The sequence below is a fragment of the Myxine glutinosa genome, chromosome 1 (assembly GCF_964187855.1).
Source record: "Myxine glutinosa chromosome 1, kmMyxGlut1.1, whole genome shotgun sequence".
NCBI lineage: Eukaryota > Metazoa > Chordata > Myxini > Myxiniformes > Myxinidae > Myxine > Myxine glutinosa.
The window spans coordinates 18,252,066-18,265,052 of NC_136261.1; the positions used below are offsets into that span (position 1 = coordinate 18,252,066).

A 12,987-nucleotide genomic window follows, 5' to 3' on the forward strand; every position below is an offset into this window, starting at 1 on the left:
TGGTCTTGTGGTTGAGTTACATACACCTTCGCCTTCATGTGACCCCAGAGGAAAAGGTCACATGGGGTCAGATCCGGTAACCGTGGAGGCCATTCGATCGCGTGATTCATAGCCACCCTTTCATGGAAGAGCTCTCCGCCAGTATGTTATCTGGGTTATTGACATGTATATTGATTATACATGTATTGTATACCTGTGATTGTAAACACTATTAACGCCCTCTTGCGGGCATTACTGATATGTGACTCGGTCACGGGAATAAACTACATGTTAACACCGCATTAACGAAACGAAGCACCACTGAGGCACCTTTGCGTAGGTGCCCAGTCTTGCAAAAATCCTTTGACGCCCATACTTCACCCCCTTACTTTGATGCCACCCATGGATGTCAAATTGTGAAGTTTGAGGTGAGAAGTGGTTCAGAAATGAACATGATAAGTGAGTCGATGGCTGAGGTGTTGGTTTTGGATATCGTGGTAGACGAATATGGATATGATGATTATTTTCTGAAAATAAGAAATGAGTAATTTAAAACGTTAATTGTAATTTGTTTTCTTTTTCATTACAGGTAGTGCGATAACTCCCTCACCATGGATGCATTACTTAGCCTTAAAAGACCAGTCCCAGTTTCGCTCAACCTGTGCATAATATGCCAAGATATAAAGACAAACGATAAACTGTTTGCTGCCACAGAAAAAGGCCTCAACACATTATCAAATGTTACCCACAAGCAACAAAAGTTACGACATGTCAAGTACAAGGATGCAGTTGACAGACTCTCAGAAGCCCTGAAACACGACTAAAAAACAATTAGTTTGGCATAAATCATGCTATGCTATGTATACAAACAAAACGAAACTAGATAAACTCAAGGCGGACTCATTGGCAGAGAGTAGCCCGTCCTCTAGTTCATCAGCATCAAGAACAGAAACCCAACCTTCCTCATATCGTCGTAGTAGCTCACCACCCATTAATTGGGAATTCTGCATGTTCTGCCAAGAGGACAAGGCCAAGCAGAAGTTGACTTCAGTCACCACCTTCAAGAAGAGCACTGAAATATTGGAAGCTTCTGAGTGTGAAAAAAAAATGCGAGTGCGTGTTGCTGGTGTTAGTGACCTAATTGCCGCAGAAGGAAAGTACCATCTCTCCTGCTATGTGCAGTTCACCAGAAAGACAACCCAAACTAGAACGGGCACTCGGTAGAGCGCATACCTTCGCCGCAGCTACTGTTCTGTACTTGGCATGGGAGTGTAGGGAACAGAACAGTGAACAGTTTGGTGCTGATTTCATGCAAATCGGATAAGAATTGACCGAGTTATGACAAAAAACGCACATTTTGCAAGGTCGTGACCCCCCTGACCTTTGACCCCCAACCGCTAACAAGGGTAATGTCTTCACTGGGTCATGTCGTATATCACAAGATCGGGCATTGAATTCTGAACATTTTGGCATTAGTTGCATGCCAATTGGATAAAAAGTGACCGCGCTATGGTAAAAATACGATTTTGACCTTTTCGTGACCTTGACCTTGACCTTTGACCCGATTGCTCCCAAAATCTAATCAAATGTGTCCCGTATAATAACCAATCATCCCACCAAATTTCATGCAATTCGGTTGAATACGTTTTGAGTTATGCGAATAACATACACACACACACACACACAGACATACAAATAAATACACAGCGATCAAAACATAACCTTCCGCTTTTGCGAAGGTAACAAGCATTGATACATCATTGGGGCTTGTGGGGTTATACCCCCCACCCTCTCGAACACGCCCACTTTTCACTTTTTGAAGGTTATGTCTTCACCCCTGTCTGTCTGTCTGTGAGCAGGAGATCTCAAATAGTTGACGGGTTTGGACGAAACTTTGTGGACTGGTTGGGTATATGACAAGAACTAATCGATTCGATTTTGGTGAAGAGCCGGATCCAGGACGAATTGATCCAATTTTGATGTAGATTCAGATCTGGATCCAGAAACGAGAATTTTTTTTTTTTCAAGTGATTTTTCACTATTGAGGGATAGGGCCAAAACGATATGTAGCACGATATTTAAAAAAAGCTATGGATAGATTCGGACGAAACTTTGTGTATGAGTTGGGCAGGTGACAAGAACAAGCCGATTCGATTTTGGTGTGTGTGACAAGGACGAATGGTCCACATGCAGATACGGCCTATCACTGGGATGCAAAACGTAAACTGTTCAGTCTGGGTGGAGGTGTGCGCTCTACCGAGTGCTGTTCTAGTTGTTAAAGTGTTACTCCATCCCCTGTTTGTTAAAATGCTTCAATAGTTTCTCCACTCTCTTTAGAAAGTCAATAATCCGTGCAGCCGCATTACATTTAAGGCATCGCACGAGGCCAAGCTATTTGAAAAGAAAAACCTACAGCAAATGCAAATAAACATTATTCCCATAACAAAACAGATATTACCAGAATATATGATCACTGTGGCTCTTTCTTTTCCATTGCCTCTGCATCTTTAATATGAAATTTTTGATTCAAAATCTGGATCAGACTTATTTATTTATTTTATTTTATTTATTTATTTTTTCTTCCCTATTTTATTATGGTTTGTCTTCAGTCTAAAGAGCAATGATTGCAAGCATCATAGGGAATTTTCACAAGTACATTAGCATGCCACATGAGCTGCCATCTCATAATTTTTGTTTACAGGTTTGAAGGCTCATATTGGAGCAGCTTATACAGATCAAACATACGCATGTAGCCAAATACATGAGACAACACTGAACTTATCTACAGGCAAACACAGCGACTGAGCTTGCCGGTGGAAGTGATGTCACTCCCCCGTGTATGACCCACTCCCCCGTGTGTGACCCACACCCCCGTGTGTGACCCACTCTCATGTGTGTGATCCACTCATGTGTGTGACACACTCCCATGTGTGTGACCCACTCCCCTGTGTGTGACCCACTCCCATGTGTGTGACCCACTCCCATGTGTGTGACCCACTCCCATGTGCGTGACCCACCCCCATGTGTGGGACCCACCCCCATGTGTGTGACCCACTCCCATGTGTGTGACCCACTCCCATGTGTGTGACCCACTCCCCTGTGTGTGACCCACTCCCATGTGTGTGACCCACTCCCATGTGTGTGACCCACTCCCATGTGTGTGACCCACTCCCATGTGTGTGACCCACTCCCATGTGTGTGACTCACTCCCATGTGTGTGACTCTCTCCCATGTGTTTAAGTAGGGAAACTGTAGCTTTAGATTGTTTATGTGTCTTCACACAAGGCGTGAAGCTGTGCTAACTAGTTAGGGATTCAGGTTAGTTGCCCCCATTATGTGGTTTCCCTTTGTTGCTTTTCTTACGTCTTTTTACATTTACAAGGCGGGCCATGCAAGACTTCCATTAAACCACCACAACCGCCGACAGTACCCAAACATTGCCGATCGGCAAGTAAGTCCCGCCTTAATTAACACTCACACCAAGCAAAGCCGGCATGCCATGCCCCCAGAGTTTTACGAGGGGCGTGGAGGAGCAGAGCCGACATGCCACACCCCTGAGCTTGTGATTGGTCGGGGTAATGTCAGAGGAGAGAAGGTTCAAGAGGAGTGAGAGGGAGTAGAGCGCGTCTTGCTTGTGCTCTCTCGGTGTGGGTTTTTGAGGAGAAAGGGATGTTGGTGGAGGAGTTGCTTCCTTTTATTTTGTGTGTGCACCTGAGAGGATCGCTTTTGCGGAGTCGGCAGGATTTTGAGGGGTTTTTCGGACACTGCTGAGGTCGTGGTGGACTGGGTCTGTGTTGTGTTTCCCCGGACGGCAGAGGGACCCAAAAGAGGACCACCCCCACAAAGTACCTCACATTTGTGGTGCCGAGGCACACGACTCGTGGCCATCTTGTGCGCTTCCTGCAAGGTGAGATTGAGCTTCAACGACCATCAAGCTCTTAAAAGTCCTCGTTGAGGCCAAAGCTGAGTGCCGGCCAGCTAAAGGAATTTTATTTTATTTTATCTTTCCCCTTGTCCGTATTTGAGTCTGCATGTGAGGTACCTCAGTTAGCGTTTTAGTTTTTTTACGTTAACCTTTATTTCGACATTTCCATCTTACATTTACTTTCATTAAATTATTTGTTGAATCTATTTGTCTTTTTTTTTTTCTTTCTTTTTTTGTATACTGAATCGAGGCTCATGAAAGAGTTAACATTTATTTCACAAACAAATCAACCAGACAAACAAAACACACAAAAAGAGGGAGCGGCAGACAAGATGGGGAGAGAAGGGGAAGCACACAAACCACAACATTTGAGAGCAGGGAGAAGTGTGGGAGGGAGAGGGCTTGGGGGCAGGAGGCGTGGGAAGGGGGGGGGGGGGGAAACACAAGGGGACCGAAATTAGCGGGGGTAGAAAAGATCAAGGTTTTGGATGGGGGAGGATAAGAGATGGTGGTGAACAGCTGTTTTAAAGACCTGGAGGGTGGAGTGGGATTGAAGAGAGTGAGGGAGTTTGTTCCAGAGGCGGGAGAAAAGAGGAATGAAGGAGTGAAGGTGAGCAGAAAGTCTTGATTTTGGCAGTTTAACCATAAGAGGGTTGCAGGCAGATCTTGTGCGACCTGTAGGAATATTTGGGGGACGATGAGAGGAGTCGGTAGAAGACGGAAAGACCACCAACCTGCCTGCGGTGAGTGAGTGAAAGGCCCTTGGAGTTAGCTTCATCGCGGGAGATTCCAATGATTCTGAACGCTTTGGTTTCAACAGCGTGAAGACGAGCTAGGTGTGAGGCAGGAGCACCAGACCAGAGGGGAGAGCAGTCAGTATTCCATAGAGCTGCGGATGAAAGCCTTGTATGTGGTGAGGAGCTCAGGTGTGCCAAGGAAGGACTTCGCACGACGGAGGATGCCCAGTCGGCGACTGGCTTTGGAGGCCAGATTTGAAATGTGGTTTTCCCAGGAAAGATCATGGCAAATAGTGAGACCCAAAAGCTTGAGTGACAGAACTTCTTGGAGAGGATTATTCAGAAAGTGGATGGGAGGGTTTTCCAGTCGGTCTTTTCGGAGAGACATCGTAAGAGTGTGAGATTTATCAGGATTGAAAGACATGTTCCATTTGTTTGCCCAGTCTGTGATTTTGTCCAGGTCTGCAGAGAGTGAGGAGGCTCAGACTGCCGATCTGAGGGATGAGGAATGGAGCGACAGAGAGTAGAGTCGTCAGCAAAGAGATAGAGAGGATTTTCAAGAGAGTCAGAGAGATCATTGATGAAGACCAGAAAAAGCACAGGGCCCAGAACACTACCTTGGGGAACTCCAGCCTGAACAGGAAGAGGAGATGAGAGAAACCCATTCAGGGCCACACGTTGACTATGACCAGAGAGGAAGTCCGCCAGCCATGCGTGGAGATTTCCATGGATACCAAAGGAGGAGAGTTTGGTGAGCAGAGCGGGGTGCCAGACCGTATCGAAGGCATGTGAAATGTCAAGGGAGACGGCTCTAATTTCCTGTTTGGTGTTGAGGACCTCCATCCATTGTTGAGAAAGCAGAAGCAGCATGTCCAGAGTAGAGTGACCAGGTCTGAAACCAAATTGATGATCAGAGATCAAGCCATTGGAGAAGAGGAAAGATTTCATATCTGAAGCAATGATGGATTCCATGACTTTGCTGATAATTGGGAGAAGGCTGATTGGTCTGTAGTTGCTAGGATCTGTTTTTGCACCTTTTTTGTGCAAAGCGGTGATGTTGGCTGATTTCCAAGCAGATGGCAGATGACCTTGAGCAAAAGAGAGGGTGAAGAGAACAGAAAGAGGGAGTGAAAGAGCGGAAGAACATGATTTTAGGACCCGTGGGCCGTGGTCATGTTCGTTTATTCATTGTGGGTTAGGTATTAAACCTGTGTGCTTTTTCTTTTTAGGTAAGCGCATTGTTTCCTTCAACCCGCGTGCGACGGACCAACCACCAATTTCGGCTACTCGCCTCGGAATTAAGGACCGTTTCGGCTATTCGTCCGAGGCTGGTGTTCATCAGCTACGGACAGGACAATATGTATGTACAGTATATGTAATATGCTTACGTATGCGCATGCAAGTTGCTGTTGTTGACTGGTATCTCCACATATGGGTGGGCTTCAGGAGATGGAACGGAGACCTACTAGGTTTCAAAGTATCCACCTCTGTGTGTGTGTTGTTGGTTGTTATCTCCATATGCGGGTTTCAGAGGGTGGAACAGAGACTTATCAGGTTCTCCAAATGTGTGTGTGTGTGTGTGTGTGTGTGTGTGTGTGTGTGTGTGTGTGTGTGTGTGTGTGTGTGTGTGTCGGTGTGCATTCGCGTGCTTGGCGAAGGCATAACATTGTTTTACTATTTGAGCTTTTGTAATCATATTTTCAAAAAGTCTTAATTTAGAGAATATGGAGAACACATTAAAAATTGTGTAAAAATGTCAATGGGCAATGTCACAGTAAGTAGAAATACACCTTATCAGCCCATCAAATAGACAAGACAAAACTCGGTTTATTTAATCGCTTTTATGTTTCTATATTTATTTACCATTGACCTTCAGTGTGTCTGTCCATAACATTTTTACAATTTGAGCTTTTGTCATCAAATTTTCATGAAACCTTTATTATGTGAATATGGAGAAAATAATTAATAAAATTTATATTTTGTTTTTTTAGCTGTTGTTTTCGTCAAGTTTAGTGTTGGTACAAAATGAACGTGGATGGGCTTCGTATTTTGAGATGCTTTCAGGTTTGTACACCTTTGGTCACCACATCTGAGGGAGGACATAGCTGCCATAGAGAGGGTTCACCTAAGAGTAACTATATTAATTCCTGGGTCTAAGTAGACTCCGCCTGAGTCAAGTTAGGCCCAGGCTCACTCAGCTATGAAGAGCGGCTGAAGGAAAAAGGAGGTAGTTACGAGGGGATCTGATAGACATGTGTTACGTGGTCCCCTCGGTGAATACCTGGTCTCAGTGACCCCCGGACCGTGAGAGGAACTTCGCCAGAAAGCTGTATTATATATGCGCTTTCGCCACGCAATCCATATGAATTTCACCCAAGAGACAACTGACGTTCAAGGATATATTTCAATGGTAATGATACCATACAATTTCAATGACACAACCACGGAGATTTTCCCCGAGCAATCAACAATACACAACCATCAACAATATTTCAATGACACAACCACGGAGATTTTCCCCGAGCAATCAACCATACACTACCATCAACAATTCCCCAGCCACAATCAATTCCCTATGAGTAAGATGGCCATCTTATATACGGGTGTCCCGGTGAGTACTCACGACACCCTTTTGGTCTCGGTCCCGCACAATGTCTCTGGGCCCCTCCTGACCAAGATGATGGTCGGCGTCGCCGCACTCGGGCGGTTGAACGAACCCCGGGTGGACGTGTTTCCACCGGGCAGGTATCGTACCAGGCACCCCGGCTACAGCCCCTCGTGGCCACGCGAAGCGGGGACGGGAAAGCAAGCCAACAGCCCCACGCCGCTTGCCAGGCGTGTTAGGCCCCAACGGGCGACCCGTACGCGTCTTTTTAGACGGTGTCGCGCACGGCGCCAAACGCTGGATCGGTGCACGGCCACACGCCAGTCTGCCGTCCACCGGGCAGGTATCCGCCCCGGTAACTCCTCTCGCCAGACAGGCTCGGGAACGCCGCTTTTCCACACGGCTCAATCAATCCCACCTTTCGTCGGTGCGGGGCGAGGAAGAAGAACCTCGTCCTTTTTTCCTCGTGTCTTTTTCCTCTCCCGTTTCCGGTCACTTCCGTTTCCGGCCACTTGTTCAGAAGGGCTCCTGACCCTCCAATCACAACAACCCTTAATATACTACACACGGATAAGCAAAGACCTGAATGGTAATCCACATACATTCACATAAATATGTAACACTCCCCCCCTTCAAGAAAGAAAGTTTGAACCCAGCGAAAACTTTCTTTGCCGGCCAATTTGGAGAAACAAACCAGATAACTCAACCCCCCCAGATTACTCACTCTGGACTAAGCACCAGCAACGACATTGTCCCTGCCAAATCAAACTCCATCTCATGACCCTCTGACTTTGACCGTCAGTTTCTTGTGAATGAAGGTTAAGGGGTTGATCAAAGATCCAAAGTTAAGCCACTCGATAGCACTTTTTCCGGGAGGCCAAGCCGAGTATTCACTACATGGATGCCTTTAGGAACGTGGAGTTCACGGTTAGTCCGTGCAGGAAAGTTCTCTACATGGGCGCCTTGAGGAACGTGGAGTTCACGGTTAGTCCGTGCATGAAAGTTCACTACATGGACGCCTTTAGGAACGGCGTTCACGGTTAATCCGTGTAGGAATCTTGGCTCGGCGGCTCCACCGCATTCAGTGCTTCAACTTCTCAAAACTTCCCTAATACTTAGGGTGGGACCACTTGTCCCTGTAGTCCCATGAATAGCGGTCTCCTTCTCGGCCACTACTTTGCCAATCCTTCCTTCGGGAGCGGCCGTAACTCAGGGAGCCTCCATAATAATATTGATTGCGGCCACCACCAAAACTACCGCCCAGTGGTCCTCTCCTGTAGACCTCTCGACGTCTACGAAATGCCTTCCCTACTGTTATGGTCCGACCCTCCAAATCCTTGCCATTCCAATTCTTCTCTGCCTCTCTGGCGTCTTTTGTGCTGGCAAACGTGACAAAGCCGAACCCTCTTGACTGTTGCGTTTCCCAGTCTCTTACCAACCGCACTTCCACCAGCGGCCCATATCTGTTGAAGACAGAGGTCAGAACTTCTTCCTCTGTTTTGAAGTTCAGTCCCCCTACAAATACCTTGGCACTTTTGTCGCCATCCCGAGCTGGTGTGGCGTTATTTTCCCTGCTGGGCTCTTTACCAACCCTCAGGTTACCATAAACTTGACCCCCGGCCAAATCATTCCCGATAACCACAGATACACCCTCTACAGGAAGCGTGGCTTGTAAACCGACGGTGACCGGTCCTGACACCAAATCGGACTCCAAATGGATGACATGAAGGGGAGCACTAACACCGCCCCCGATCCCCTGTAAACGAACACTATCCCCCGTTGCCGTCTCCTCGGACCATGGCAAAATGCCTTCAAGCATTAAAGATTGATGTGCCCCTGTGTCCCTCAATATCCTAACCGGTTTCCGGTTAGTCGAGGCTCCATCCCGTGACACAAACCCCTCTGAAATAAATGGTTGGTAACCCTTTTGATGGCGATTTCTCACAATGGCCATTGCGTTTGGAGTCGTAGTAGTCGGACTCCGCTCTGGGTCTTCGCTTTTCATGCGGTAACAACTGGACATCAAGTGTCCAGGTTTCTTGCAAAAAGCGCAAGTAGGCCCGGAGGAAAAACTCGTGGTCTGCCTCGGGCCCCCCGAACTATAAGTTTGTCTTGGGCCCGCATCCCTCTGATTTCGAACAGGTGGGGTATCATAGTTGTCCCCATAATCATCTCGAGGCCGCCGCCATGTATGGTCGTTCTCCGCACCTGCTGTTCCCCACCTCCCCTGCGGAGATCTAGGCGAGGAGTTAGGTTCGTGGACCCCTATTCGGTGGGTTAAGGCATAATCATCTGCCATGGTGGCTGCGTCCCACAACTTTGGTACTTTCTTTTCCTGCAGGTACACTTTGATGTCCTCGTGGACACACTGCTGGAATTCCTCCACCAGGATCAAGTCCCGCAATGTTTCGAAGTCTTTCCCGGCTCCTTTTGACTCACACCACCGATCAAACATGTTTTCTTTCACTCTGGCAAACTCCACATGGGTCTCACTCTCCCTCTTCCTGGCATTCCTGAATTTTTGCCTGTAAGCTTCCGGAACCAACTCATAGGCCTTGAGGATGTGCTTCTTCAGTACCTCATAATCTGCACATTGGTCCATTGGTAGCGCCGAATAAATTTCCTGAGCTTTCCCCACCAGCACACTTTGCACGAGTATGGTCCAGGCCTCCTCCGGCCAGTTTAATTGTCGAGCCACTTTCTCAAAGTGTGGGAAAAATTTCGCGACTTCCTTTTCACTGAACGGTGGAACCAGCCTCACATGTCTGCCCACATCCCAGGTTTTCTGGTTAGGTGTCGACCCCGTCAGCAAGGGTGGTGCCTCTCCCCGTTCTCTCATTAACTCCAGCTCCTTGAATTTGATTTCTTGCTGAAGCTCCATGTCACGTTCCTTTAATTCCCTTTCCGCTTTCCTCTCCTCTGCTTCGAGGTCCCTTGCAGCTCTCCTCTCCTCTGCTTTTCTCCCTTCTAACCTTCCTGGAGTTCTCGTTCCACTCTCCTTTCCTCTGCTTCTGCTTTCCTTTCTTCTTCTTTTAACCTTTCCTGGAGTTCTCGTTCCACTCTCCTTTCCTCTGCTTGTTTCTCTTCTCTCCTCGCTTCTGCTTTCCTTTCTTCTTCTTTTAACCTTTCCTGGAGTTCTCGTTCCACTCTCCTTTCCTCTGCTTGCTTCTCTTCTCTCCTCTCTTCTGCTTTCCTTTCTTCTTCTTTAATCCGTTCCTGGCTCCGTAATTGCAACTCCAGTTTCCGGAGCTCAACATCTTCTGGTTCTTCGGGTAGCCACTCCCAGGCTAACTCGTCCCATGTTCCTAATCCCACCATAGATTGTATCACCGTGGCCTGCAACTCTGCCTTCCTCAAATTAGTTCGGACCTCCAAGTTAAAATGTTTGGCCAATTTCAAGAGGTCCGACTTTAGCAACGCTCGGAACTGTGCCTCACTCGGGGTTACCCCAAAGTTCTGTGCCACAAACGCCATGGTGTCTATCGTTACCACCTGTTAATCTTCACCCAAGACTTTACCCCAATTTCTCAAAAAAAAATTACCAATTAATAATTAATTAATTAATTTTAATTAATAAAAAATTATTATTTTATTATTTTATACAATTTTAAATCCCGGACGTAGACCCAATTGCGAAACCGCAAATCGTAATTTGGACGAGCCCCCAATTCTGTTACGTGGTCCCCTCGGTGAATACCTGGTCTCAGTGACCCCCGGACCGTGAGAGGAACTTCGCCAGAAAGCTGTATTATATATGCGCTTTCGCCACGCAATCCATATGAATTTCACCCAAGAGACAACTGACGTTCAAGGATATATTTCAATGGTAATGATACCATACAATTTCAATGACACAACCACGGAGATTTTCCCCGAGCAATCAACAATACACAACCATCAACAATATTTCAATGACACAACCACGGAGATTTTCCCCGAGCAACGGCCACGGATCCTTCCATGCCACACAATTTGCTGCTTGGCAGAGAGGACCACCTGCTGGCAGTCTCCTAGATGGTATCAAACTCTCAAAAAATACTACATTGAGTATTCCTGATGCCATGAATGATATCTTACCTGTACATGCCAACTCTAAGAGTATTACTCAACCTCCTTTCAGAGCTGCTAAAAGCGCATTTGACCAGTGAAAGTGATGTACATAAAAAAATACACCCCAGAAATTACCAAAAATATGGCGGCCATCTTGGAATTCAACATGGCGGCGAAACCAAACTAGTTACAACTTAGGTAACAGTAAATTTGGAATCCTCAGTATCACAAACATGGGTATTGCCACTATTTAGAGCCTTCTATGTTGCTTAAAATTCAAGTTATGGCAAAAAATATGCTGAAAATGGCGGCCATTTTGTTTTTTTACAATTTGAAGGTTAAGACTCCAAAATTGAACCGGTTAAACAGCATTTTTGAATTCAGCACCCTCGAATTATCCTAAAAAACTTGTTTAATCACTTTTAACACAAAATGCCTACACTATTCGAAAATTCTCAAATTTTTACTTGTCTAAATCACGATTTGAAACACGATGGAATAATATTTACCGATATGAACAGTGATGTGGTTTTTTTATTGAAATTCTAAAAATACTGTTTAGATTTTGATGATTTGCGTGTGATATTTAACAGATGTTAAAATTAATCGCGCCTCCTAATTGAAGCCCCGCCCTCAGGGCGGGTACCGTTGCTCGTCATATATAATGGCGACACAACAATTTTTACCGCTTTGCTTTGAAGAACGGGAATGAAGGGGGAGGAGCGTGTTAATATGTCTGGTTGAAGGCTGTGGGCTGTGAGGTGAGGGGGTTTTAAGCCAGATTTTAGTCTTACAGCCGCCATGTTGGTGCTCATTGTCACTGCGATGCGAAGTGAAAGACGCCTCAGAGCTGTTACATTCACAATCGCTATGTCGTATGTATTCCCGATACGTGTTTCCTTCATTGTAAAAACTACCAAATCAACAGTAAAAAGGATTTTGAGCTGACAGGCCAAGTTAGTTTCGATAGGTCTACTGACTACTGATCTAGTATTGATAACAATGTCGCAAACTGACTTACGATGCTAATTTTTTTTTTTTTTTCAGCATCTGCATCTGTAACCAACAATGGATAAAGCAAACCAGAAGAGAAGAAACGGAGGTGCTGAGAAAGAACGTGATCGAAAGAAAAAGAAACTGTCAGATAGTGTTTCAAAGTGCAGAAACCTTTTGGATCTGTTCAAGAGTACTAATACTGGGCCTGGTGAAGTCAGTGAACACGGGGATAAGGATACTGAATCGGTAGCTGGACCATCAGCAGCTGAATTGGTAGGTGATCAAGTGGCAGCTGAATCAGTAGATGACCAATTGGCAGCTGAAGGGGCAGAATTGGTGCAAATTGGTGAACACGAACAGCTGCGATCAGCTGAGGGAGATGTACCTGCTGCAGCTGCTACACTTGCAGAGGAGGAATACCCCTCGATTAACTACTTTAAGAAACCATGTAGAGATGAAGATTGTTTGCTGTTTTGGAATTACCACCCTAATCAAAAAACTGACAATCGAGTGGTCAAGAGGTGTTTCATGCGAAAAGATGGTACAAACAGATGGTGGTTGTCATACAACAAGGACAATCATTCTCTTCACTGTTCAGTGTACTTGGCGTTTTCCAGCACCTCAGACTGGTCCACGTTCATCGAGGGAATGACTGACTGCCGACATGTACATACACGTGTTGAAGAACATGAACG

The 12,987-nt window shown here is 46.1% G+C and overlaps 1 protein-coding gene across 1 annotated transcript; it reads right to left on the reverse strand.

Moving 5' to 3' along the window:
- Positions 1–599: 599 nt before the first annotated feature.
- LOC144892920 (uncharacterized) lies at positions 600–10,587 on the reverse strand. The gene is made up of 3 exons (XM_078781724.1): positions 10,284–10,587; positions 9,043–10,218; positions 600–684 (listed from the first exon to the last, which is right to left on the reverse strand). The coding sequence occupies exons 1-3, from the start codon at positions 10,562–10,564 to the stop codon at positions 600–602; spliced, it is 1,542 nt and encodes a 513-aa protein (XP_078637850.1). The 5' UTR covers positions 10,565–10,587.
- Between the last annotated feature and the right edge of the window lie 2,400 nt (positions 10,588–12,987).